General features: G+C 44.6%; 2 protein-coding genes across 3 annotated transcripts in view; one reads left to right on the forward strand and one right to left on the reverse strand.

Moving 5' to 3' along the window:
* The window catches only part of CMTR1 (cap methyltransferase 1), a 36,933-nt gene extending 33,428 nt beyond the window's left edge, over positions 1–3,505 (forward strand). The window contains exon 24 of the mRNA XM_083604487.1: positions 719–3,505. Within this exon, the coding sequence (XP_083460613.1) occupies positions 719–920 (202 nt within the window). The 3' untranslated portion in view covers positions 921–3,505. The remainder of the gene's footprint in view (positions 1–718) is intronic.
* Positions 2,336–27,619, reverse strand: CCDC167 (coiled-coil domain containing 167). 2 transcript variants are annotated; one of them, XM_083604648.1, is made up of 5 exons: positions 27,494–27,569; positions 22,391–22,521; positions 11,256–11,350; positions 8,836–8,888; positions 2,336–4,524 (listed from the first exon to the last, which is right to left on the reverse strand). In XM_083604648.1, the coding sequence occupies exons 2-5, from the start codon at positions 22,505–22,507 to the stop codon at positions 4,421–4,423; spliced, it is 369 nt and encodes a 122-aa protein (XP_083460774.1). In that variant the 5' UTR covers positions 22,508–22,521; positions 27,494–27,569; the 3' UTR covers positions 2,336–4,420. The 2 variants fall into 2 exon arrangements, with proteins under 2 accessions (XP_083460774.1, XP_083460775.1); XM_083604649.1 differs by lacking the exon at positions 22,391–22,521 and having other exon boundaries at positions 27,494–27,619.
* Between the last annotated feature and the right edge of the window lie 120 nt (positions 27,620–27,739).

A 27,739-nucleotide genomic window follows, 5' to 3' on the forward strand; every position in this document is an offset into this window, starting at 1 on the left:
CCACGTAAAAAAAAACAAACACCAAACACCCTACCCACCCCTTCTTTGGCACTGGACCCTCTGGCCAGGCAGGCTCAAGAGATGGGACTTCACCACCAGTTCCTCAGAATGGTTCTTGCCATTGAAGGTGAAGCGAATTCTTCTACACTGGGCTTACCGTATGTATGGTCAGACACACAAACGCACACACATAGGGAGGGAGGAAAGAGCTACAGTTCAGATGAACAGTTATTTTACTGCTTTCTCCCTTTTTCTTCACCCATACTTAACCCTCAGTTGTAGCAAAGGCACAGTGCTTAGAGACCCAAATATAGGAAATTTTGCAAAAGAATGTAACAACTAGAAATTATGTGCTAATTTGTATAAAGCTGTGCACAGCATTTGAGCTCTTTTGCTATGCGGTCAGTCTGAAAAATCCCTGGAGATTATTCAGTACATAATCTGGGTTTATTGGAGATCCTTCTGGTTTTCTTTTTAATGCCCTTTGCTACATTCCTTTAAAAGGAGCCTTTGAAAGCACTGCCTTATTTTAAGTCCAGATCAGTTAACCTGGTAATTCTGTGTCTCAGCTTGCTGCCATTCCAGAGATACAAACAGAGGTCCTTGCCTGGAATCCAGGGCTCTTTTAACTAACAGAACTGAGGGCCTTATATACGCAACTGTTTGCAACTGCCTGGGTCCAACTCCCTGTGCTGATTTCTGTCGTCTTTGTCCACAGAATTTGCTACTTCAGTCGCCTCTTCTGGGAGTGGGGGGAAGGCGTCAGAGTGCACGACTCTCAAAAAAGGGACAATTCTGAGAAGCTATCCAAAGACGCTGTCTTATCCTTCATCAGACTCCACTCGCCCTACGACCAGCTCCTCACGCGGTCCTGGGGGACAGGAAATGAGCCTGGGTTGGAATCTTCAGCAGCTGATTAGAATCAAGTTTCTTCCAGCTGCTTGCAGTGAGCCATGGAGGAAAATTATGGTCAAGGAAGCCTGGTCGGGTGGTAGGGGAATCAGTGCAAAACGAATGGGAAATGGCTTCCGACTGCAAACTAACTCTGTACATAAATATCTGCTCCGGGCAGTTTATCCTGCAAGTACCACAGAGGTAAGATTCCTGGAGCAGAGGACATTCTTCCGGATTGATCCCCACCATCTCTTTCTAGGGCTTTCCCCACCTGTGCGACGACCACCTGGCCTCCACGTAGCAGATGGCACAGCGAGCAAGAGGATGCGCACAGCTCCTCGGTCGTGCTTGTAAGAGTGGGAGACAATGTAGCTGGAGGGAAGAGCGGGTTTTTAAAGGCCTCAGTTTGTCCTTTATGGTGCCTCTCTGCTTTAGGAGCCTAGTGTGAATTCACTGGGAAGTTTGGCTCCTGCAGCACTTACTTCCTTGGGCTTGTGGCTCATGCCTAGGGAGTTCTGGATGCTCGAGGGGCAAAAACTGAGCAAATGGGGAGGTATTGATTGTAATGGTTCAGGGGTAGTTACTGCCGACAGTGACTTGTGACTATGTTGAAAGCTGGATTTCATGCTTCTATGCAAAGTAAGTTTGTTGCGTTTTCCCACTCTCCACTTTCAGTAATGCAAATGGGTCACCCCAAGCAGTTCCATTTTGAAATCCTTGAGGCATGCCTAGTGTTTTTCACTGAGTTCAGCGAGTTGGGAAGATTTGGAATTTAGAGGATTGGTGGCCTCCAAGAGCATGTGGTTTGGTTGAACCATCTGGGCTTGATCTTTCCAGGGTAACAACCAGCCCTCTTCTAAATAGGTCACTTTCCCTTGGCCTTTTTAATTATTAAAATAAGCACCAGAAATCATTTTTACATTTAGATCAAAAATTCCATCTGTAATGAAGGCACAGAGAATCTTCTTTCTCTTCCTTTCCTGCAATGACGATGAAAAATAACCTTTGCTTTTCTGGCCTGTATTTTGGCACTTAAGCTCTTGTGTGCTGAGAACAAAAGACCAGCTTGAAGGGTCATGATGGTGCTTCCCCGTGTTGCGACTTTGCTTGAGATGGAAGGAAAACCTTTGCTGCGTTTTCTAATGGCAGCCAGTCATTAATATACCGCAAAAGACTCTGGAGGCAGTGAAGGCATGGAATTATTTGCACATGTTGGCAAGAAGGGACAGCGTCGACTTAAGGGGTAGCCTAGATTGTGCCTTAAGAAATCTGCGAAGCTTCCTGCAATTGAAGGCATCATCCGAGTCTCTGCCCTCATAGCAAAGCACCCAGAACAGGACATTAACGGGGGATACCCAAGTCCGCTGTGAGGAGGTACTAGGCAAGGCACCGCCACTCCACACAACCCTTTATAAACCTCCTTATAAGCAGAACCTAAATCTTGTGACCGTTTTTGTGCTTTTATTAGGCATGGCCTTCAAGCCTGCTGTTCTTCAGTCACAAGGTTCACATACATTCATGCTTTATAGCAGTAGCTTAAGCAGTTGTCTAGCTTGATCAAGGCTTTGCACCACTGGAACTTGTTTCGAGGTTCCTTTACCGGCATACGGCAACAGGAGTTGCAAACTGTTGAAGTCTCTGTTGATCAGGCATGAGGAGGCGGCCACTACATATACTGGAGGGACATCAGCTGGGGCCGAGGGGTTTTTGCCAACACCAAGGTTCTGCTTTTTCAGGGCAATTGTGGCAGGAAAAGGGCAAATTTCAAATCAAAATTGCCTTCCTGATACGTACGGGATCATCCTCTGGGTAGAGCGTAGGGCAGTGCTTGACCCATTTTGTTTCAAGTGGGAAGGGACAAAGGTGAATAAATAACCTCGGACTCCTCTAATTTGAACTTCATGGCGTTGGTTTCTGAAAGTACTTGTTTTGTAGAACAGCATGGTGTGTTTTGAGCTGCCTTCTCCCCTGCGCCTAATATGACACAGCAGATGAGACTAATGAGACATGTAATTAACAGTGGGTATTCTAGCTCAGAACCTCCTTGCCTGCTGGCATAGAATATTTCAGAAAGATTTTATTATAAGTTCTGACTTCCTCTGATGTTAGTCTATATTATTTGAGGGCAATTGGTAGGGGATGTATGAATACTGGGGTAGAATGATTTCAGAAACGTCTATCCTCACTTAATTCACCTGCGTTACAGCTAATTTCTGTTGTCGTAGGGCTAGTAAATGGTGTTAGTAAAAGATCTAATGGCCTCTTGTGGGGTCAAGATTCTTCCACTGCGAAGTACACTAGCTGGGGAGCCAAGATCTGTTAAAGGCTGCATGCCTGACACTAATGAACATTATAACAGCTTAATTCCAGTATTGGGGAATGGACTCTTGGTAAGTTCGGATCATGGAAGGCCATTAGAAAGACTGGGCCTGGATAATGCAACCTGCTGTTGTTGCCTGTTCTCATACCAGCCCATGGGGGAAGGTGGTCAAAAATGTCTTGCTGAAAGGAATGTTTACACAATGTGTTCTGTGAAGCTGTATACCATTTGTGTTTGTTCCTCTTCCCTTTTTGTCTGTGCATCACCAATACAATCCTTATAATTCAGAAATGTGCTGTGTTCTTGGCTTAGATGAATTTCCCAGAGCTCTGCTGTGTATACAAAGTGGCCTAAGAAAGGGAGGGTAAAACTGCTCTGGCTTGAACACTTCGTAAAAAAATAGTAAGAGAGAGACTCTGAGTATTAATACAGCTTAACATAAGCCATGGACAATACGCTGTTGGTTTCCATGAGACTGTAGCTCTTTTCAGCTCCGCCTGGCAACGTGTGCCCAACATACAGACATCATCAGGATTTATTATCAAGCTCATTTTGATCAGTGGAAGATGGGCCATTCCACGAGTCCCATTATTATAAACATAAAAACCAACACAGCCTTCATTCTTGGTGCAATTATTTCCTAGTCACAGCAAAGAGGCAGAAGATAGATCCTCTTCCAAGCAGGAGGATGGTATTTATTCAAATTGTGGAATTAGTTTTATTTGCCCTTTGCCAACTCCAGGAAATTCTTCTGCCCTGTACTATTACCAGATGCTCCACCTATGCTGCTCAGTGGGAAAGGAAGGCGTTGAGGACCATGGAAATAGGACGAGAGGGAGAGGCTTGGTGTCTATTGAATGGGGGGAATGGGAGAAAAGCTTTGCAGTGGCAAAAGTTTCATTTTCAAAATGCTTGAGCTACTGAAACAATCTGAGGGACTGATTACACACAGGTGGCTTCTTAAAAACAGGAAATGGCAGCATTACTGATTATTCACCACAGAATAACGGGACGGCCCCCACCATACTTCAGCCTCTTCTCCAAAATTTTCCTCATACTTCAACAGCAGGGACTGCCGAGGCCATTATGATTTGGAGGTGTCTTGAGAGCACTGGCTTGGAAAGCCGATCACGCCCTCGAGACAGTCTGGTGAGGGAAAGAAGAGGTTATCACAGTCACGTCATGAGGGGATCTCTGCAGAATCTGCTACATCGTCCAGCAAGTGTAAATAACGACAAGCAGCAGCACGAGGGCCACTGAGAGGGCTGCATTCTTGCGGTTTTCATGGCGAAGCGCTTTCAGTTCTTTCTCTGAAAAGAGAAAAACACAGGTGCTACTTTCGTCTCAAAATCACCCACAACCTCCATTTGGGGGAAATCAAGTTTTCTTGCTCCAGTGTCTTGCCATATTAGTGAGCCTGATAAAAACTGGATTTTAGACCTCTCCCAGACAACCACTCATCTAAGACAGGCCTGTTTCATTTCTTTTAGTGCCTCTACTGCTGTGGAACTGGCAGTGTTTAAGGCTTCTCATGTTCTTTAAGCTATTGCCTTAAACATTTATATATATATATATTAGAATGTGGTTGCGTTTCTCCATTATAGGTAGATGTGCTCTCCCTCTCTCAGCTGCATGCCTTACTTGCAGGTGGATAACTCTTACAAACAGAAGCAGTGTATTACAGGGCCTGACATAGAAGAACAAGAAGCCTGGATGGAGGGGCATGGCAGAGTCTAGAGGCCTTGTTATAAAGCACTGTCTGAGCTTTCATTTTATCTCTGCCTGAAGTTTTCGTAAATTTTGCAAAGGTTGAATAAAATAATCTCTCTTTTAGAGGGGGAAACTCAAGGTGTATAAAATATCCCTCAACCTGCTGCATCAACCTGACTTTCGCAATCAGCCTGTGGCTTCAGCTTAATCCTGTTACGGATAACTGGAGAGCAGAAAAAGGAAAGCAGTTCTTGCACAACCACCAAATGTGGTGCTCTCATTTAACCCATAGAATGATTGCAAAAGGAATTATGATGGCGGGATTGCTTTGGTTTGTGAGAATAAAAGTTACGTCTCAGCAGCATGCTCATTGAATTCAGATCCCAGATGGTTGAAATGTAGATTTTTCTTAGTCCAGCTGCTTAGGAGGTAGGATAAGGAGCTTAAAGGATATTCACAAATCTTTATATTCCTACTCAAGGTTCTTAAAGGAGGTCCACAAATCTTTTTAGAGTCCTGCTTAAGGTTCTTATGAAGCCTTGAGTTTTAAGCCTAGTTTTCATAAACCTGCTTGCAGAAGAGCTCTGTGTAACTCAAAATGCTGCTTGCTATGTAGTCCTAAAACAATTACATGGCGACATATGAGCTGGCTTTACTGACACGTACAAACATTGTACTTCAATCCACCTCTGTGTCATTGAACATATTGAGCCAGTGGAAACCTGCTGCTTCAAAAGGAATTACTAGTTGAGGCAGGAAAGTGCCTCTCTGCCTAACTATATGACTAGTTTGAATTATGGGATGAGAAACTGCGGTCTGAGGGACTGGATGCAACCCTCTTGATGTGGCTCTAGTCAGACTGCCTCTCGCTGATCCTGCTCCAGTGTCTTAGCTGGAATGCTGTTTTGAGCTGCCTTACTGCCTGGATGGCGATGTGTGTGGTGTGAATTTTGTGTGGCTAGAATGTAGCCTACTGTGCAAAGGTAGGAGTTGCATTCATTGCTTCTCCCAGTTTTGTCTCTGGCTTTGCCCATCTGTGGCCCCAGCTGTTTGGCTAAAGAAGGCGGAGGGTTCCAGGGGAATTTATGTTGCTTGCCAGCTTCTATGCAACTGTTCCCATCTTAGCCATTCCCTGGACCTGAGGGCCCAGGCAATGTAGGGCATCTCAGCCTAGCACTGCCTCATGGGGTGGTTGTGAGGATGAAGTATTCTGCCCTAAATTCCTTGGAGGAAAGGTGGGGTGTGAGTTGTAACATAAAGAAAGCTAGCTCCAGTTTAATTGAGAGCCTACTCAATAGCTGTGCCGCAGCTGCCTTGCTACACCAACCTTGGGCTGCTACACAGCAATCAAGCCTCTTCAGAGGCAATTTCGGCGCTTTTGTAATTTCTGCAAGAGGTTAGACCATAGCGCCTGCTTATTTGACAACAGAATCATTGTCGCTGACTGCAGTGGCGGCAGAGGTCAGAGCGCAGCTCGGCGTGCGACTGCCAGAGGAGTATAATTTTAATGGGAAGTTTCAGGTGTTAATACGACAGCTCAGGCGGATGTCCCTTTGTATTTGCTAGCTCCCCAGGGAGACAGCTTTAACTGAGATGAGCCCATTGCATTAAAATGGGGCGGAAAGGTCTTCAGCCCTTGACTGGAGGTTAGTTCTCACTGCAGCTATGGTGCTCTTATAGGGCACTGCTCCCTTCACTGACCGATCGTGCATGCTGGCTATTTAGAAACAGGATCAACTACATCAGGAAGGCAGAGAAATATTTTAGATCAGACATTGGGAGGAATTTTCCAGTTGTGTTCTGTGGCAGGGAGGTGGTGAAATGTCTTTCCTCTGAGGTTTTCTAAGAGTCTCTCAGGAATCTATCATGGATAATAGTGGAACAACTTGGTCCTGGAAGCTGGGCCACATGATCTCATTGCGTCCTTTCTAACACCACAGACCCATTTCACCTGTTTATAAGGTTTCCATTAAAATATAAAAAGGGAATAACTGCAGCCAAGTACAGCTCCCTTAAAAAGTTTACTTGCATGCTACCATGTGCATGCATGCCCATTTCAACCTTTAGATGTACAACTTTGTGCAGTGCAATGTGTGAAGTGGCTTTCTGATAGACCTGGTCCTGAGGTTATTTTCAAATCCAGAGGGTGGGCGAGATCTCTGGAGCAAATGAGATTTACAACAAGCCAGCAGGGGGCAGCACAACCTAAAGAGCTAAGGATAGATAGTGGGCTAATGAAGCAATTGTCAGGGGCTTTCCTGACCACAAGCAGAGAGAGTGAGCTTTGAAGTAGCTCTCAGCCACAGTAGCACGGACTAATGGAAGGGAAGCAGTAGTCTTGCTGCAAGGAGGGCTCCCTCTCTGCACCCTTCCTTTGAGACGACTCAGAACAAAGTTTGCAACATGGTGTAGCAGAAGTGCGAAGGAGGTTGCCGTACTAGGGTTTTGCTTTCTTGTATTTTAAAAGGCACTAGAAGTACAGTCTGAAACCCTCCATCTCTAGCCAAGAAGCAAGACATTTTAAAAAATCACATTGGGGAAAAAAAGTATAGGAAGGAAGTATGTCACTCAGCCCCAGTGCTGATATGGCCAATAACCACTTGCTGTTGCCATGATATCATACATGCAGCAATTTCAAGTACGATGTATGCACTACTTGAGGAAATGTAATCATGGAATACTAAGGACTGGGTGTTCAGGGAATTGAGTTTTCCTGCTGCGGGGGCAAATAAGGGAAGGAAGATACTTTGGTTCCTTTCCCCAGCAACCAATAACCATATTCCTTGGTGCCAGGGCTTTTAAGTGGGGATGGCAATCTTTGTTTCTCACAATTAGACTGTTAACTTTGCCCTTGCCTTTCCTTGCAGCTATCCATGTCATTTCCTTTTTGCCCCAAGATGCTGGACCATGGGCCTACATGAGGCAGGGTTTACAACCACAGTCTGAAATGAACAGTCACTGTGCTGCTAAATGGCCAGAGCCTCCTTGACCAAAGGCTTTATCCAAACTCTTCCCCCCTGCCCCATCCCTGTCCCCCCCATTATTTCTGGTGCATGTACATTCCCACCTTTCTTCAGAGACCCCACAAAAGCGAATCCTTAAGGGCCATCTTCTTATCTAGAGGCTACTCTGCATTTGATGCAGAACGTATTTAATGGGAGTGCAAGCAACTTTTATTTTCTCACCAGGGGGCACCCAGAACTTGGAAGTCTATCAATTGCAAAATTGCTTCCTCTTTTGTACACCAAACAAATCAAGGCCTGGAGAATTACATCATATATCAGCCAAGCCAGCAAAATGGTTAACGAAGCTATCGGCTCTCTCAATGAACAAGAGAAATGTCGCGATCTGACAAATTGTTTTGCATTCCTATTAGTAAAAAGCAGGATTTCTTTCAGGATGTGTAGGATTTGGCCTTACTGTGTCTGAAAGAGGGTTAATTAATAACCTTGGCTTTATAAGGCTCCATTTCAGGGAAACTCTCTCTTTGAATGATGCAGATTTTTAAGTGTATTTGTGTGTGATACTTTCAGCAAATTCTAAAAATTGAAACGCAACCTGTTTTATGATCCACTTGCCCTGTTTTTATTTACCCATTGCTTTTCTGCTCTCATTTTACCTTTTCAAGCTGAAATAGTCAACATCCTTAATTTACACTGTTTAAATGGAAATGTATATTCTTGCAAAAATTAGTGGTTTTACTGCAGAATTCTAATACATAAATTCTGGCAAGGAGTGCTTGAACTCTGTTTCAGAAGGCATTTATGATCTCCGCATTAAAAAACAGTTTTCCATGAGCGTATGGGCAGTTGAATGAATTACTTTAGTTTCACAGCTCCTCCCTCTCGTGAGCCTGTGAATTAATGGTATGTCTTTGGGGAAAGCAATTTCTAAAGTTACTCATTCCTTACCATAATTTTCAGCTTTGGTTGCTAGCAGATTTCTCTCTCTTTCCAGTGACTTTCTGCAAATATGTGAGAATGATTATTAGATAATCTGAAAGTTGTGCAGTGAAATAAAATCTTCCCAACGGCTGGCTGAGAAGGTACTCTGGCACCTAGACTTTAAGGCCTCTGTAGTTATCACAAACTGTGTCCGGACTGTATCACTACAGGTGGGCACCACTCATATGATTATTTTTATTACATTTATTACATTTACATTCCACCTTTTATTCCAAGGAACTCAAGGTGGTGTGCATGCCCCTCCCCCCCCCCCAGTTCATCCTCACAAGAACCCTGTGAGATAGGTTAGGCTAAGAGATGGTGACTGGCCCAGGGTCACCCAATGAGTTGAGGGCTGACTGGGGATTCAAACCCTGCTCTCCCGGGTCATAGTCCAACACTCTTAAGCATTACACCACACTGGCTCTCCATGCAAAAACTGACATGGCAGGGAGGAGGGCTCTAGCCTAGCCTGTTTTGTTTGTTTTACATCATGTGAATCTCCCCATCTGCAGGTCTCAAGTATATTCTGGGGTGGGGAGACTTCTGGCTTGTGAGATCTACTTTATTTCTGCTAGAACCTTTATGTGCCACTGGTAGCTTAGACAGCTAGGCATTAAGCACCTGGTCACATCAGGAATTTGTGATCAGTAAAAGAAGGAAGCTCATAAATCCTTCTTACTGATTGTTCTCCAATTGTTGTTTTTCAGCAATCAAATTCCAGTGGGAAAGCTTTTTAGGTTTTGCTACTGTTGAATTGTTGAGAGGCGGAAACCCTTGCCGACCCGTGACAAATCACAAAGAGATCTGCCGTAGAATAGATACCACTGGTTCTGCTAGCTAGGGATGATGGGAGTTGTAGTCCAACAACAGCTGGGGACCCAAGGTTGAGAAACACTGATCTACAGTATAGTGCAGATACTGGTTTACCCTATCTGCTGCCTGTGAGTTATCCTCAAGTCAGCTCCCTTCCACAGGGCTCTAACAAACTGGGGGAGCTTAAATCAGCCTTTTGTAAATAACCCCACAAAAGTAACTAGCCTGCTGACAGTTGGGCAGAGGAGGGACAGAGAGCTGCATTTCTGCACTGGATGCAGAATTTAGCCTCCCCACTTGCTGCCATGCCATGCCAGCTACTCAACAGCATGCAACTCCTGGTTGCCTCCCAAAAGAGTGCTTAAATACACACATTTCCTCATTAGAAAATAAATACATCCTCAGAGGAGGATCTCTCTCAAGGAAATATTATTGCCCTTTCTTTCCAAGTCCACTCATCTCAGTCAGAAATCCTGACTGCTTCATCCCAGATGAAGTTTCCAATCTGCCACTTCTGAGCAGAAAATTGCAGAGTCTTGCATGTGGTTTAATGTTCAAGGGACATAAGCGCATCTGTTTCCCCATATTAGGTCATCTTGCCTGAATCTAGTAGAAGCCCTTAGTGAACAGCTGCACTGCTTTTCCACAGCACATCTTCTAAGAAGGGGAACAAATCTACAGCTTTGCATTGTTAGCTGCACAACATGATTAATTAATCCATAGTTTAAAGCACAAGAACAAAACAAATTGCCTGAAAGTAGCACCTGCAGCAACAGTACGGTTCCAATAACAGCGGAGAAGACATGCAGCAGCCACTGTGTGGCTAGAAATAAAGAGACACCAGCAAATTGGCTGCTGGTTCCGAGCAAGCCCTGTGGTGTAGTTGGGGAAGGCAGGGGGCCTAATAGGGTTTGTTTCCCCCAGAGAGTAAAGCACAAGACAGGGTGAAAATAGAGCCAAAGTAGACTGCTGAGCGAGTTAAGGGAGGAGCACAGAATGTGTTCATGTTGGGAAGGGCATGCAGAGAAGGACTCTTAGAAGTACGTCAAAGGAGGAAGAGAGAGAGACACCAGCCAGGGTGGGGAGAAATCTAGCCAATTCTAAAGCAGCTGTTGAATGGCTACTGTAGAAGACAAAAGGCTGGCAAAATTGCATTGGGGGCTTTGAGGATCAGAAAGAAATGGAGCCAACCTCTTAGCAATTTGTTCATAAGCATCCAAACTAGCCAGTCCCTCCTCTTGTTTGCTGCCATACCCCTCCTTCTGGCCCAAGATTCTCTGGGTGGTCCAAAAAGAATTTATCAAGGAAAGGTGATAAATTAAGAGCATATTGAAGCTCAGAGTGCATCTGCACAGGCTACACCACAAACAAAAAGCAGCAAAGGGCAGGCTTCAGTTTGTTCAAAATTGTCTCCTTTTCAGAGCAAACTGTAGCTGGGGGATCTCATTAAATCTCTGCTCTGTCCAGAGCTGTTTGCAATCAGCAAACTTCGCCCACCAGTGGTTTGCATGAGCAACAGACACTTGCAGTTCCATGATGCATGAATGAGCTCTTTGAATTCCCACTAGTACCTTCCCTCAGGAGTCAGTTCTTCTCTCCGTAGCTTAAAATCCAACTCTTCCAAGTTCTCTCTGCACTGGGTCAGCTTCTCCTCCAGGGTATCTATCTGAAACACACATAAAACAACACCAAGAATGAATGACTAGACTCTTCACCAACCGCTCAAAATGCCCACCTTGGGTTTGACTGGAGACTTGAAAAATGTTTCAGCTGTCCCACCATCCAACAGAAAGAAGCAGGAGAGACCGCTGCAGATTGTATTATCAGGCTGTTAAAGCAACAGGCAAGCCTCTTGGTTGCTACTCACCCCTTAAAAACACACATCTCAAGTGTCAAAAGCAGGGCAAAGAGGTTCACCTTCAGCATTCACCAAAAGCTGTATCTTGAAGGTGCTTTGTGGGACACACCTTTGTGGGAAGAGAAAATTCCCCATCTTAGGGGCTGCTGAAGAATGCCCTCTCCTGGGCTGCCACACCCACCCACAGTGAGCTTCTGAGGGTGCCAAGTAGACACCCTCTGCCAATCTTGACACCCAAGAGGGTCTGTAGGGAAGGAAGTCTTTTCAGGTATTTGAGCCTGAGTTGTTCAGGGCTTCCAATATAACGAAAGCTCCTTGAATTGGGCCTGGAAATGAACTGGCAACCTGTGCAGCTCTTTTAAAATAGGTTATATTAGATCTGAAGGGAACCTCAGCCAGCAATCTGGTGGTGAAGCTCTACTCAGCATCCCTTCCTGAAAATGGGCCTGCAATGAAGTTGGTTGCCGATCAGGGCTTTAAAGACACTAACTGGCACATGAGGTTACTCTCCAGTAACAGGGACCGCAAAATCCTCCTTTTACAAATGTGGCAGAGAGACACTTAGGCAGAGGATACCCGAACAGCAGGGTAAGCTTGCTTTATGGTGGGTCTCCAGGGCCGGGATCAATATGGCATAAAGGGGCAAGAAACATGTGGCTCTCATACTAAATATTAAAGGTGCCCCCCCCTTAGCAAAATATTCCAAGAATTGCAGTATCAAGGGATAGGTTCGCAAAAGGTAGAAATATCACTTAAGATGCCCGATTCCCAATAAAACTGAACCTGAGATTGGCATTAAAATGTCATCTGTAGCTTAAAAAAAAGTTACAGTAAGTGATGCTTTGTATTACACTGATAATTGCTCTGTAAGAAAAACAGAAGATGCCATTCCTTGTCTAGCAAGAACAGATCCCAATCCAGCAATGGGGAACAAGGCATAAAGAAGCAGGTTTGCACAAAGACAGAACTGATGGCGCTGCGGCTCCAATTCTGTGGCCACCTCATGAGAAGAGAAGACTCCCTCGAAAAGATCCTGATGTTGGGAAAGATTGAGGGCACAAGGAGTAGGGGACGACAGAGGACGAGATGGTTGGATAGTGTTCTCGAAGCTACCAGCATGAGTCTGAGCAAAATGTGGGAGGCAGTGGAAGACAGGAGTGCCTGGCATGCTCTGGTCCATGGAGTCACAAAGAGTCGGACACGACTAAATGACTAAACAACAAGAACTGATGGCAGTGCATATCTGGGTCTGCATTGGGATGATCATCCAGGCTGGCCTCACATTTGACACAGAGGAGAAATAAACATTATTTTCCATGGACCATGAGTTGTGTGTGACTAGAGCAGAATCAGGGCTTCGAGTATTCATTTGCCACCTGTACAGATTGGGACACAAATGTCTGCTTCTCAATTCATCTCTTTTTAGCAAAATAAGTACTCTCGTTGCACTTCAGAAGCAATCTCTCTCTCTCTCTCTCTCTCTCTCACACACACACACACACACCTGCATGGAGATCATAGAATTGTAGAGTTGGAAGGGACCCCCAGGGTCATCTAGTCCAACCCCCTGCAATGCAGGAATCTCAGCTAAAGCATCCATGACAGATGGCCACCCAACCTCTGCTTAAAAACCACCAAGGAAGGAGCTACTTAAAGAGCTGCTTCCCATGTTAAGATTTAACATCACTCCCACTGGCTTAAGATGAGGAAATGAACATTCATAGCCAACACTTAGGGGGGGAAAGGCAGCTGGAGCAAACCTTTGGAATGTAGATGTACAACTCCTTGAATTTTCTCCAGGAAATAAGGCACATTTGAGGCTATTTATATCTTAATGCAGCCATGTCTTCCAGAAAATGGAAAGTGGCCCAGTGACTTGCCCCAGGTGAGGCAGGCAGATTAACTTGGGCAATTCCGAGTCCCAAGCGGATACTTCTAACTGCCGTGATCATCTTGCATTCAGCTGGAGTTGCGGCAGGAAGCAACTGCTGGCTGCTTAAGATAGTCATCTAATTAGTCTGCTAATTTATTTTCCAGTAAAGTGGAGAGACAAGAGAGGGAGAGGGAGCAGCTGAAGTGCAAGGGAACAGGTGATGAAGGACTGAGGAGTATGGGAAGAATGAGGTCTGAACAAAGGAGGCCCCTTAAGGGAAAAGTGCCTTGGGGAATTCCCCCCTCCCTCGGCATCTCATTCTGAGCCCAGGGGAAATCTGTTTTGCCACCCTATAGGTAAAGCATCAGGAAAGAGATTCCATTAGTATCTGGCAGAAACAATGTGCTCTTTGTGGAACATAGGAAGCAACTTTTCATGCTGTCAAACCATGGGACCCATCTAAGCCTGTGCTGTCTACACAGAATGGCAGCTGCTCCCCCAGGTCTCAGGCAACGAGGTCTTTCCCAGCTCTGAAACCTGACATGTTTTAAATTGGAGTTGCCAGGGATTGAACAGGAGAGGATCTGCATGCAAAGCCAGCTCTCCAAGCTATGGGCCCCTCCCCATACAGGGGAATTGCAAGGAGAGCTTGTACTGATGCTTGACATGGTTTCCCCATTAGCTTGCCAATCAGACATGCTCCCTTCCCAATACCCCTTTCCAGTGCGCATGGTAGGAAGCCTGGCTAAGAGAGGTCATGTGCCCATCTGGAGCAGTCCTTCCCAGTAGCCCACTGAGATGCGCTCAATACAGAGGATGGGGAGACATTTCCCAGTCCTGCACCAAGCTCTGGTTGCTCATCCCAGGGCAGGAAAAGAGGGAAAGGCATCCCTTCGAAGAGTTGCACTGGGAAATCAATTCTACTGATCCCCTGATTAGCCACTTTATGGCTCAATTCTGGGCTAATTAGCAATCCTCACACTCTGCTCAAGGAAAGCAAGCAGCACCAGCCTCGGGCAAGGCAGAGGGAAGAAGGAAGGAATTGGGATGCAAGGGACCAATTTATGGCAGTAGAAACAGACTGGTATGAGGAAAATCATATTGGCCTGCCTTTCATATGTGTTATAAGGATTATTGACATTATCGATGGGAAGAACTTTGAAAAATTGAAGTGCAGTGTATTATTAGTCTGTCTACAGCAAAAGCACCTTAAAAACACAGCCCCCAAAACAGGTATGGGAAACCTTTGGCTTGCCAGGGGTTGCTGAACTACATCTCACATCATTCCTGGTGACTGGCCATGTTTGCTGGAGCTGATGGGAGTTGTAGTTAGACAATATCTGGAGGGCCAAAGGTTCCCCACACCTGCCCAGATAACATTAGAAAAGCCCTGTAGGGTCAAACCAATGGTCCATGTAGGTCAGCATCCTATACTATATGACTCTCACAAGCAGGGCTTGAGGGTAGTAGCTCCCTCCCTGTTGTTGCCTTCCAGCAACTAGTAAAAGGTAAGGGTACCCCTGCCCGTACGGGCCAGTCGTGACCGACTCTAGGGTTGTGCGCTCATCTCACTCAAGAGGCCGGGAGCCGGCGCCGTCCGAAGACACCTCCGGGTCACGTGGCCAGCGTGACGAAGCTGCACTGGTGAGCCAGCACCAGCGCCGCACACGGAAACGCCGTTTACCTTCCCGCTATAAAGCGGTACCTATTTATCTACTTGCACTTAGGGGTGCTTTCGAATTGCTAGGTGGGCAGGAGCTGGGACCAAACAACGGGAGCTCACCCCGCCGCGGGGATTCGAACCGCCGACCATACGATCGGCAAGTCCTAGGCACTGAGGTTTTACCCACAGTGCCACCCGTGTCCCAGCAACTAGTACTGAGTGCCAAAGAGTCTCTGAAACTATGAAGCCAACATGGCTAATAATCTCAATTGGTCTATCCTCCTTGAATGTGTTCAATCACTCTTCTGCACATTTGCCTATTTTGAGAGCAGATGCATCCTGGGATATGTACCCCGTCTTTGGCCAAAATCAGAAACGGTTCACACAGAAACAAGATGCAGCTCCCACCTCCTAGCAAAGCTGTCTCTCTCTCTCTCCTGGCAAAGAAGCAGAAGAACAGGTTAAGCACCTCTCTTTATTTCAGCATTTCTATAGTGCTTTTTAGGCGAACCTCACACAAGAGTTTTCATTCAGTCATTTAAAACAACATCCATCAATAAAAATGACACCTTTCAACAAAAAGACAATGAAAACAGAACTGCGGGTGGTTGTGAACCAGATAAAACCATCAGTTGAGACTAAGGCACACTAAGAAGCTGGAGTAAATTAAAATGCATTTGCCTAGTGCTAAAAAGAAAGCAAAACCAGTGTCAGGCAAGTCTCTATATAGGGAGAGCATTCCAAAGATAAGGTATTACAACAGAAAAGACGCTATAGCACAAGCCACCACCTACTTCTCTTCAAATGGCAGTAAGACCCAAAGAAGGCCCATCTGAGAAGAATATTAATATTCAGGAGGGTTCATAAGGCAAGAGACTCTACTTGAGGCATCTTGGTCTAGCACAATAATGTGTCCTGGAAATGGACCAGAAACCAATCCATCTGTTTTAAGACTGACAAGATCCAAATTGGTAGTCTACCCACCATATTTGTTTTGTACAACCTCCAGTTTCCAAATGGTCTTCAAGGGTAGCCTCGTAGACAATGCATTGCAATAGTCTAAACAGGACATTGCCAGAGTGTCAATATTTGTGGGTAAGCTATCTTTTTGTCTTAGGAGAATTTGCAGATGACCCACTCGCAAACCAGATCTTTAAGAGAGAGTACAACATTCCACAAGTCATACTACCAATCAGCAGCATCTCCCATCTTGTCAGAATTGAGCTTCAGTTTATCCCAGCACATTACCAATTCCACACACCCAGATCTTGTTCTAATGACAGGCCTTATAGAGTCCATGGAAGCTGCAAACAGAACACCTTACTGTTTGAGCTGTGACAAAAAAAAGAAAGAATGGGAACCACCATTGCAAATTTTATCCTGCACTTCAGATCCATTTTGGATTTTGAGATTTCTGAGGTGAGCAAGTTAGCTCAGGGACAGCCCACTTTTCAGCATTAAAGCTTTGATAGCTGTCCAGATGACATAACTGAATATTTGTGCAGAAGAGAAGAACATGGGCAGATGCAAGCCCAATAGAGGCCCATACACACTTTAGAGGTGCATGAGACCGAATGCTGAATACATGGCAATTCAGGGGCATATTTCTTACTACAGTAGTATTGCTGTAGATAAGGGGCAGTGGGAGAGTCAGGAGAGATAGAAATGGACAGGGAGGGTTGGAGTAATCGGAGCATTTGGGCAAGAATTAACATTTATTCTCAGGGTTGCTAAGGATGGAGCTTCCCAAGGATCTCATATCTGTACAAAAATCACAGACTTTGATAAACAGTAAGGCTTCTGCAAGATCCCCCAGAGGATGCTCTCCACAGAGTGCTCTTTGAAACTGCTGAACACCTGAACCCTGGCGTAGATGGAAAGCATTTGCTCGCAGTAAGGAATGCTTAGAAAAGACAAGGCAGACTAGAAACGAGTGGAGGAACGGGAGGGGCAAGGAGGGGATCACGATAGATCATTCTTCCTGCAATATTCTTTTCCTGGCAGCTTCAGCCAAAGAATGAATGGGTCACAAACAAAACTATCCTATGCAAACCTACTCAGAGGAATTCATTCCATAGGGCTGTCTCCCAAGTAAGTGAGTGGAGGACTGTAGCATTAGTCCCTAAATGGGACATAAAGGAGAAGGATATGGAAAGTAGACATCATGATGATTCCCCCAAGCATCGGAGATGAACACCATTTTGGAGCAGGGCGAGAGATGCAAACAGATTATTGGGGGGAGGACTGTGTGTTGAGATTCCTGCATTAAATGGGGAGTTGCACTAGAAGACCCTCTGAGTCCCTTCCAACTCTGCAATTCTATGACTCTATGCTAACTTGTGTTCTGATCCTATTCAACTCAGTACATAACAGTTCCTACCCTGCTTGTATACCCTGCTTGCAATCTATTTTCCAGAAATCAAAAGGATTCTCCATTAACAAATGTTCAAGATAAGACCAGGCCTAGGGGTAATTATAGAAAAGCAAGCTATGATGCCTTTAGCTCTCCTTTAAGATGCCATAACTGATTAGAAAACATCCAGAAAAGGTCTTAACACTCTTTCCTGGTACCTGGTGGGTTGGGATAAATAAGAAGGCCGAGAAGGATATTATTTGTATGTCCCAGCAATTTGATATAATAGGTTTGAAAGAGACCTGACCTCATGAACTTAACCCTCCCCCTCCCCCTTACAGGGTTTTAACTCTTTTAGACAGCCAGCTGTTAAGAAATTTAAAAAGGGACAATGACTTGGGGGCTTAAGTTCCTTTATATAACTTGAATTGGCAGGGCAAGTTTGGATAGCAGATTTTGGAATTCAAAATGATGCTATTTTGCCAATACAAATCAAAACTGAATCAGGAACCTTTCTTTTCATCTACCTCCCCCCTACTAATAGTCTGTCACTGACCACAAAAATTTGGTCAGATTTAACATCTCTGCTGGAACAGATCAGTCATAAATTCCTCACAGCATTTACTTCTTTGTGGAGATTTTAATGCCCAAATTGGAGCTACTGCAGAGGATCTCTTGCTATCTTTAGGCTTAGACTTCATTATTCTTTGGCAATAAATATAAGGCACAGGGCCTGAAATTGTTAGAATTTGTATCCCAACGTAATTTATATATCCTTCATGGGAGTCCTGTAGAAATTTCTAAGGGTAAGTATACTTATTTGAACAAAAAGGGTGGAAATATTATCAACCACATTACAGCCTCTTCTTCATTATTCACTTTTAACAATAGGAATTATCCACAAAACCACCATCTTGTTAAGACATCTCCTCAAAGCTATATGCACAGCATATCCTTCAAAAATTATCAGACTGGTTACAAAGTAACAACATTACTCCTGAAAAACCACTGAGGAGGACACAGTGTTTTACCCTGAACTGTATTTTAAGGATCACAGAATTTTAAGAATTGGAAGGGACCCAAAGGTCATCTAGAAAACATACTAAGAACAATAAGAATAATATTCATGTGGCCTTTATTGATCTTTCTGCTACATTTGACTCTATTATCAGAAATAGATTGGGAGAAATTTCAAATTGCCAAAGTTGACTGCAGAGTTCTGCTATTGATCCAAGAACTATGCAGCAGCACATTAATGAGGGTCAGAGTAGGTTTAAATGGTGGTATGACTCATGCTTTTAAAATGTCATGAGGAGTGAAGCAAGGTTGCATTCTGGCTCCCACTTTTTTCAACTTTTATATTAGCTATTTGGTGCCATATTTAGCCAATGCTAATTTTCCACTCTCCAGTAATTAGGAACAGAAATGTCTCAATCACGATGTATGCAGATGATTTTGTGCTGCTCCCTTTCCCAATGGGGCCTTTCCATACAGACCCAAGAAATTGCTTTCTGAAACCTTTGTTCACACAAGCAAGCAGGTACACCCTGGCAGAAGTGGTTTGGTTTCCATTGAGTGACATCGAGTAACACCCTCTGTGCCCTGGCTGCAAAAATAATACCGTATATTTCCCTGTATAACACGCAGATTTTTTCTCCTAAAAAGTAAGGGGAAATGCCTGTGCGTGTTATTGAGTGAATGTGTGGTCCCTGGAGCCGACTGTCCCGAGTGCAGGGGCAAAAATCAGGCAAAAATCATATCGCGCCGTCACCGGAGGAGGGAAACCTGAAAAGAGGAAGCTGCTGCTTTCCTGCATTCTGCCTCAGGGTCTTACTGCCCACCCTGTTCTGTTTCGGTTGCTGTTTGCTCAAACGAAACGAAGAGCAGGAAATCCCCTCCCCTCCCCTCCTGGCAAGCAGAGGGGAAAGGAAAAGATAGTGTCCTTCCTTCTAATTCCTCTCCGTGCTCCGGTGCTGCGGCTGCTGCGTCCAGGGAAGCATTCCAGGCAGCCGGAAAACATGCAGGGGGGGAGAGAGAGAGAGAGAGAGAGAGAGAGAGAGCGCTGGCTGGCTTGGGTGGGTGGGTGGGGGGAACTTTTGCCTTCTTTTCCTCCCTCCGGTAAAACCCCTCTCCTGCATTCTTAGCCAGCTGCTTCTCCGCACACCCCTATCGTGCTCCTTGTCCCTTCTATGTTTTTCCTTCCCTCCCCACTTAAAACGTGGTTACAAAGCATGGATCCACATGGATCCTCAGAATCTTTGCATTGGGTCACCCCAAATTCACCATCAGATCACATAGCAATGATCTGATGCAAAAACAGGGCTGCAATGGTGCAAAAACGTGGTTACAAAGCACGGATCCACATGGATCCTCAGGATCTTTGCATTGGGTCACCCCAAATTCACCATCAGATCACATAGCATGTCCATGGCTACAGCCTGCACCAAAAAAATCACGCACCCACTGTTGCCTGGGGCTGCAATGGTACAAAAACGTGGTTACAAAGCATGGATCCTCAGGATCTTTGCATTGGGTCACCCCAAATTCACCGTCAAATCACATGTCTGTGGCCACAGCATGAAGCACAAAAATGATACATCCACTGTTTCATTCAGAATTTTTTTTTTCTTGTTTTCCTCCTCTAAAAACTATGTGCGTGTTATGGTCAGGTGCGTGTTATTGAGCGATAAATACGGTAAAATAATAACAAATAAAAACAGGGAAAGGGGATTAGATAAAATTGGTATAAAATGTTGTGATTTGGTGGTTTGATGTGGAATCAAGCTGGATTTGAGTTTGTGGATGTCTTTGGAAACCTCTCTTACATCATGGGTGTTGGCTCTTATTATGGATGTATGGTGTGTATTGTTTTATTGGTAACGTTGCTGCGGGTTTGTCATGGCCTTTGGCTAAAACAATAAACTTATATTGTATTGTAATACCCATTAAAAAAACATGCTCAGGAGCCCTGACTGGACTGCAGGCTTCCAATAAACATGTGCCACTGTTTAAGGATGCATGTTTATCATTCAAAAGGCAATCTTTCTAAAAGGTGGGTTTAAGAAAAATCAATTACTATTAAATAAAATAACATTCACAACATGTTCACAGCAAGAAATACTGGGATAACACCAATACATCTGCAGCAGACACAATTGCCATATGAAGTGTGCAGCTAATCTAAAAATTCTTATAATCCCACAAAGCCTGGGACACAAGAAGGAATCCAATGGCATGGTATGTTGATTGTGCCATCAGGATAAGCATTTCAGCTTGCCTAATAATCAATCAATCAATCAATTAATTAATTAGTATGCCACCCATCTGACTGGGTTCGCCCAGCCAATCTGGGCAGCTTCCAACACAACATCAAACATTAAAAAATTCCCAGAACAAGGCTGCTTTCAGATGTCTTCTAAAAGTCAGATAATTGCTTATTTCCTTGACTTTTGATGGGACAGTGTTCGACAGGGCGTGATGGAATAACCCCTCTCTCCTCCCCCTGCAGGCTATTCAGAGTGTTCTCCTGACACCCCACAGCCAATTTTGGGGGTGCCAGGGGAGGGGGGAGCCCTGTTATGCTCATAGGATTCATTAGTTGAACCATACCCAGAGTTTCCTAAGACATATTTGATATCAAACACCACTCCAAAACAGTAAGGACTGCCCCCATAATCAATGCACTCTTGCATTCCCCAGTTCAATGCTACAATATGCACTTTAAGAGAGGATGGGTAGCCCCTGCATACTTGACAAGCAATCTGCATAAAGTGCCAAAGCCAGAGGCATCCCCTCGTAGGAAGTACACCATCAGGCACAATGCCCACTTCTTCTGAAATTTGGATTCACTTGAGGGAACTCTGGAGACCTCCCAAAACACAGAGGCTTGGGGTTGGGAAATAGATGTCAATCCAAAGAGACACAGATGCTTATTACTGATATTTATTTATACTGTCTCCGGGTGCCTTAAAAACAGAAGGTTGGCGTTTTGATCTGGTCTGAATTTGCTGGTCTTTTTATTTTTATTTTTAACAAAATAAACCAATTTTGTAATGAGTTAATCAAACCCATTCCTCCTTGCTGGAAGGCTGCAAGCAGTTTTGAAGAAGTGGCATCCGGTCTCTATCTTTGTAAATTCCCTAATTAAGATCCTGGCACTCAGCCACATAACACACACACTGACATCCAATGGAGTAAGATAATGAGGCTTTACACCTCCTGACCCTCATTAAACAGATCAGAGCCAAACGAAAAGGGGGAGGGTGGCTTGTGAGAAAAAGACAAATGGAATCATCTTCCTGCTAAGCAGATTTATTTCAGTATTTGTAAGCCGCCTTTCGATATTAGCAAGGTGGCTCAAAACTTATTAAAAGATAAAATTTCATTATAAAACATTCCAACTTATCACCTACAAAATAAAAATAATAAACAATATAGCAATATTATAACAGCAACAGTGAAGCAACTATCAGAGGAATAAAACAGTGTATTTGAAAAAAAAAAACCAAGCAGAAAAACTAGAGAACCAAACTTTTTAGGAAAAAAAATCCAGTTTGATAAACACTGGCTATTTGTCATAACAGCTGTCATGAATCTCCAGGATCAGAGGCACCAGCCCACCGAAAACCAGTCACAGCCAGAGGGTTTTCATTCTCAATTTGTTTTGTGGGCTTCCTGGACACAGCTAGGTTGGCCACTGTGAGAAGCAGGGTGGTTTTCTAGATGGACCTTTGGTTTGAGTGACCCAGCAGGTTATCAACTGTATTTACAGAATATCGATTAATGGGGATACTTGTCCTATGTAATCTGTCAGCAGCTTTCCCCCTGCACAATGCATGCAGTATTTGTAAGATTCAAGAATTATAACAGGAGGCTAAAGATAAGTGTCAGAAAACAGCATCCAAAATGGGCACACTTTTTATTTCTCCATCTTCAGGGCACATTTCAGTATGGTGGTACCTTAGTTCTTGAACGTAGCCCGTTCTGGAAGTCCGTTCGACTTCCGAAAAGTTTGAAAGCCAAGGCACGGCTTCCGATTGGCACAGACACCCCGGAAACAATAGCTGACAGCTGCATCGGACATTCGGCTTCTGAAAAAAGCTTGCAAACCAAAGCATTTACTTCCGGGTTTGCGGTGTTCGGGTTGCGATTTGTTTGTCAACTAAGCCGTTCGAGAACCAAGGTTCCACTGTATTGATAAGGAGACCATCAGGGCTAGCTGCTTGGGCAGTTCATTTAATTATGGAGACACCATACATTTGAAGCACATATCCCTCAGCTGGGAACTGAAGGATAAACTATGGTTCCCAGGATTCTCTTTTGGGGTGGGGAGGGGAGATGCGCTTTAAATATATGGTGTGTACATAGCCTTTGTCTCCCTGAGTAAGACATCCTATTCCTATTCTACCATGTTGCCTCATAAAAATAGCTTTTGTTTCTGCTACTGGGATGAGAGATGTGCCGGAGTGAAAGAGCCACCTGCAAAATTCCAAGAAGTATTTGAAAATCTGGCTGCAACACTTGTCAGTGCTACTCCATTGTTCTTTTTTCGCAACAGCCTAGATTTAAATTAGCCTGGTTCCTTAAATAGGGAAGGAAAAACGATCTACTGAAAACACAGCTGAGGATAGTGGAACATGCTGTCTTGGGGGTTTGTAGAATTTTCATTACTGTAAACATCTATCAAGGCTATTAAGAGAGCCATTGGATCACAAAGAACAATGCCAACGTACCTCAACCAATCACCAGTCTCTTGACATGACTGACAGTTGCGAGGGCAAAGGGAGTCAAAGGCTGGAGGAATGTATGCAATATGGTGCTCTCCGGAGTACAATGGGGTAAGTCTTTGCCCCAAGACAAGTGGAGAAGGAGGAAGAGGAGTCCTGTTTCAAGTACTGAATCCCCCCTCCACCTTCCAGTTGTCTGTTCTTATTGAAACAATCCGCCCAGAAATGAGTGCTGTCTTCAAGGAAGCCCTAGCCAGAGCCAACTAGAGCAGAAAAGTACTACACACTCTGTTCCTGTTAGTGAATCTTAATACAATAATGTATTTTTGGTCACAATGCTTACATGGCCCACATGCGGCAGCCTCAAAATCCTGCTGGCTGGTGCTCTTGGCTGGCCATACACGTTAATTTTTAAGTACTCGCTTATGATGCTGTCACTTCCTATTTCAACAGACTTATTTTTGTTTGACTGCCTTTTAAGAACACAGTAATTTTTAACCCCAATGCGCCTTTAATCTGCAAGTATGAGGTGCAGTGTCTCTTCGGAATCCTAAACTGTTACGAAAAGGTTAACTCTAAACCTTAGTGCAATCTAGATTTTTTGGGGTCAATGCAAACATGCACCATCTATTGGTGTTAAAAGAGTGAGCTAAAGCCCTCAAACAGCAGGTGAATGCTGCTATTCTAAATTATCTGAGAATACCTTTATGAATAAATTGTTGCTGGGGAAAAAATTCCATATTACCTTTCTCTGCATACCTCTTATTCTGGTGTGCAGAAAATGGACAGAGAAAGATTTTCCTCTCTTTCTCAGAGCACTAGAAATATAAAAGATGCCAAGAGAATGAGATGCAGAACAGTGCCTCCAATACCCATTTCAAGAGGATACCATGGTACCAAAAGCCAATGAGAGCTCTAGTAAGGGCAACAGAATCCCTCTCCCAATAGAGGGCCCCAGGGTGACCAAGGCAGATTCAGTTCCAAACCAGGGTCTGAACCCAGATTGAAATGGGTCAAGATAATCCGTTTCCTCCAGGAATGTCTACAGCAGCATCACCACAACCCTCTTGAGTTCCTTGCCCTCCCCAAGGGGATATGTGTATTAGCAGCTTTGGGGGGCTTCAGCAGGCTAATACTCCCTTTTCCCCCACCCTCCAAACTGACATCTCAACATTTTGTACATATCGGAAGCTCACAGGTCCTGAACAGGCTGTTGTTAGATTTTCATTAATCTACAAACTTATATTCTTCTGCATATGCAGAGGGTTCCCCAACTTTGTAGAAATAATTTATCTTATTTTTGATAGCCACTTGACCTCAAGAGCAACCAACCTACCAAGTGCGCACGGTTGGTGGAGGTGATGATTGTAAGGATTACTGTGATATTTAAGATACCATAGAATTGTAGAGTTGGAAGGGATACCAAGGGCCATCTAGTCCAACCCCCTACAATGCAGGAATCCTGCCCACAGCCAGAAACAGTGGCCCATTGTGCCACTGGGGGCTTCTGTGTATATACTGCCACATGTTAGATGATAGTGGACATGAACCATTATCATGTTTATGTGTCTGACTACTCAGTGGGATTTGGCTATTCATGCTCTGTGCGGTTACACAGAGCAACAATTAGGAGCCCATATTTCAAACAGTATTTGATATGTAATAAATTGTTTATTATAGAGTAGAGTCCACTCTACCAGCCAGTTTGTGCTCATTGACACTAGAATTAAACTCAGATTTTAACAATTGTTTCTGGGTGATACAAGCAGAATATGCATTGAAGAAGGAAGCAATTCAGCTCACAGCAGGGCCCTCTGGCAGATTTCCCTGCAAAGAAGGAAAGTGTTTGCCGCTGAAGGTACAGCAGAACAGCCTGAGCCACTTAAGATTAGTGGAGCTTGAGGTCCTATATCCCAGGATTTCCCATTTGCCAACGTTTTGTTGCACTGCTCAGATCAGCAGATACTTTTGATTAAATCAACACATCATTGCCTCTGAACAGGGGGAGTTTTAATAAGCTCTAAATAACTGCAGAGACAGAGTTGAAGACTTTGCAACATGGGGAAACAACAGCAGTGAACAACTCTGGAGAGAGTACGGTATGCAAAAGGGAGGAAGGGATGGGATGGAAACACTGAAAGGGCAGAACCAACACATTCTAAAAGTCATTTCTCATCCTGGCTTCTTAGGCTGGAGTTGGAGGGGGTGGGCAGGGAGGAAAGAGAGGGAATGGTGACTGAGCCAAGCAACATGGCGGCGGTGGGGGGGAACAGGGATGCCTAGTAACACTGGGGAAAAAACCAAGGTGCCTTGTCACCCAAGCACTGATTCAGATATTGACCATGGCTCTTCTCAACAAATGTTAGGAAATTTCAATATTTCTCCTCCACCCTTGGCTCAGTCATATGCAGTACTTTCCACCTTATTCTCTCCAAATTATTTCACTACACAGAAAGCACATTGAACTGAAAGCCAAGGGACTAAACAGCAGAATAGGAAGGATGTGTAAGAAGTGAAGACATAACACCTCCAAGGCCAACTGCAAAGGCGGAGCAGATATGAACGGCAGCTAGCATGGCAAGCACCTTCAGAGATGGTACCAAGCCAGCTAGAAAAAGCTAGGGATCTGTATTCCAGTTGCACCTTCCAACTAATACCACCACCTTTCCCAAAGAAGGTGAATTTTATACAAGGACACTGATAGCGAGCTAGGATAGTTATAGGTTTCTCCTTCACTCTTCTCCCACTAACAGGTGAGGGAGGGAGGGAAAGAGTTTATCAAATAAATTATTCTCCCCTTTTGCCAGTAATTCAGAATTAAAGTTCCAGCATGTTGGAACTAAGGTTCCAAAACCAGAAATTATTTGCAGCAAAAACAGCAAAGGCTAAGATTTTATGTGGACTGCATCAGGTGCATGAAGTGCTATGCCGAGGAATAAATAAGGTGCAGAAGTGTTAAAGATCCTGCATTTGAGACACTGTGGTACAGTGATTAGACTGTCAGCCTAGGACTGGGAAGACCTGGTTTCAAATCCTCACTTAAACAGGAAGCTCATTGTGTGATCTTGGCTGAGCCTATTTCACAGAGTTCTTATGTGGATAAAATGGCCGAGGGTGTGAGAAAACCATTTACATCACCCTGGGCTTCTACAGAAGGGCAACATAAAAGTGTAACAAGTAACCAATTTAGGATGCTAATTAGTATAATAGGCTGTAAAGGCCGTACCAATTAACTTTCTGCCTGCCACATTCTCACTACACCTTTTCAAGCTCTAGCCATACCAACCAGTGTTAGGATTAGCCAGGCGCCAGGTGCATTTTGCAACTGGCATGTGTCCAATTGTGACTATGTGGAGATCTCTGGATGCCAGGGTGGCGACTGGGGAAAGCAAAATGTCACCTAGAGAAGGATCTGAATATTTTCCTTGAAGCTTGAATTCGTTTTATTCTGGATTGTTTTATTTGCTGTTTTGATGTGTTGCAAACCACCTTGAGATTTGTTCTTAAAGAAAATAAATAAATAATAGTAAAATTTCAACTGCAGGTAAAAAATGGTGCATTGTGGCATTTGATCCTCACTAACCCTGGAAGGCAAGCTAAGGCTAAGACATAACATGACAAGCTTACACCAATTCCTTTCTCCCCTTTTACACAACTATTCAAAGATGCAAGAGCTCTGCCCTTTCTTGCAGCTGGTGACCCTACCAGATATGTATCAGGTCCTAAGATTAAGAGATAAAACACCTAATGTACAACAGCATAGTTAAAAGAGGCGTTTGCTACAGACACCCATCTATGTCCGTTGCTTATTGCTTACTTATTACATTTCGATGTTGTCTCTTCAGCTTTAAGTCGTAACACAGAGCTTGACCACTGAGCTAGGGCATGCTCACAGGCACTTACAACAGTGTGATTGGTTGAAGAGGCGTGCTTTGGTCAACTATTCAGCGCAATCTAATATATCCACAATTATTTTCTGCAGACATCCCTCTCCACTCCTTACTTAGGGACTACACATCCAAGGACCTTAACGCAGTGTGCGTGCTCCTCTTCCATTTTATCCTCACAACAACCCCACGGGGTAGGTTCGTGCAACACGCTTAGCCACCACCGCTCCCCATTCTAGCACCAATTTCTCTTCCCATCCTATATGCATCTCCCCTCCCCCAAGGCTGACCCATTTGTAAAACCCGCTCCCGCTGCCCCGCCCCATTCACGTCCATCCCCTCTGCCATCCTTCACGGATCCTTGCCACGCCCTCAGTAAGGTGCTTCCCCCCCCCAAAAAAAGCCCCCTTCTCCTCCTGGTTGCCCGGGCAACGTGCCGCTCTCCTCACCTCCTGAGCTACGCCCACGCGCTCTCCCTGCTTCTTAGGCATTTTCCCCCTCCACGTTGCACAGGTGGGCTGCACATGCGCACAGCTTTCCTCCTCCTCCACCTCCCTCCTGAGTCAGGCGCGGGATGGCCACATAGGCCTTCACTCAAGCAAGGGGGCGAGGATTCGAGTAGCCTCCTCAGCCATCTTTGCCCCGGGTATTCCGGTCCTTTCTCTCCGCTTTCCATCGCGCACGTGCACGCCGCC

This window comes from Podarcis filfolensis, assembly GCF_964270895.1.
Source record: "Podarcis filfolensis genome assembly, chromosome: 3".
Taxonomy (NCBI): Eukaryota; Metazoa; Chordata; class Lepidosauria; order Squamata; family Lacertidae; genus Podarcis; species Podarcis filfolensis.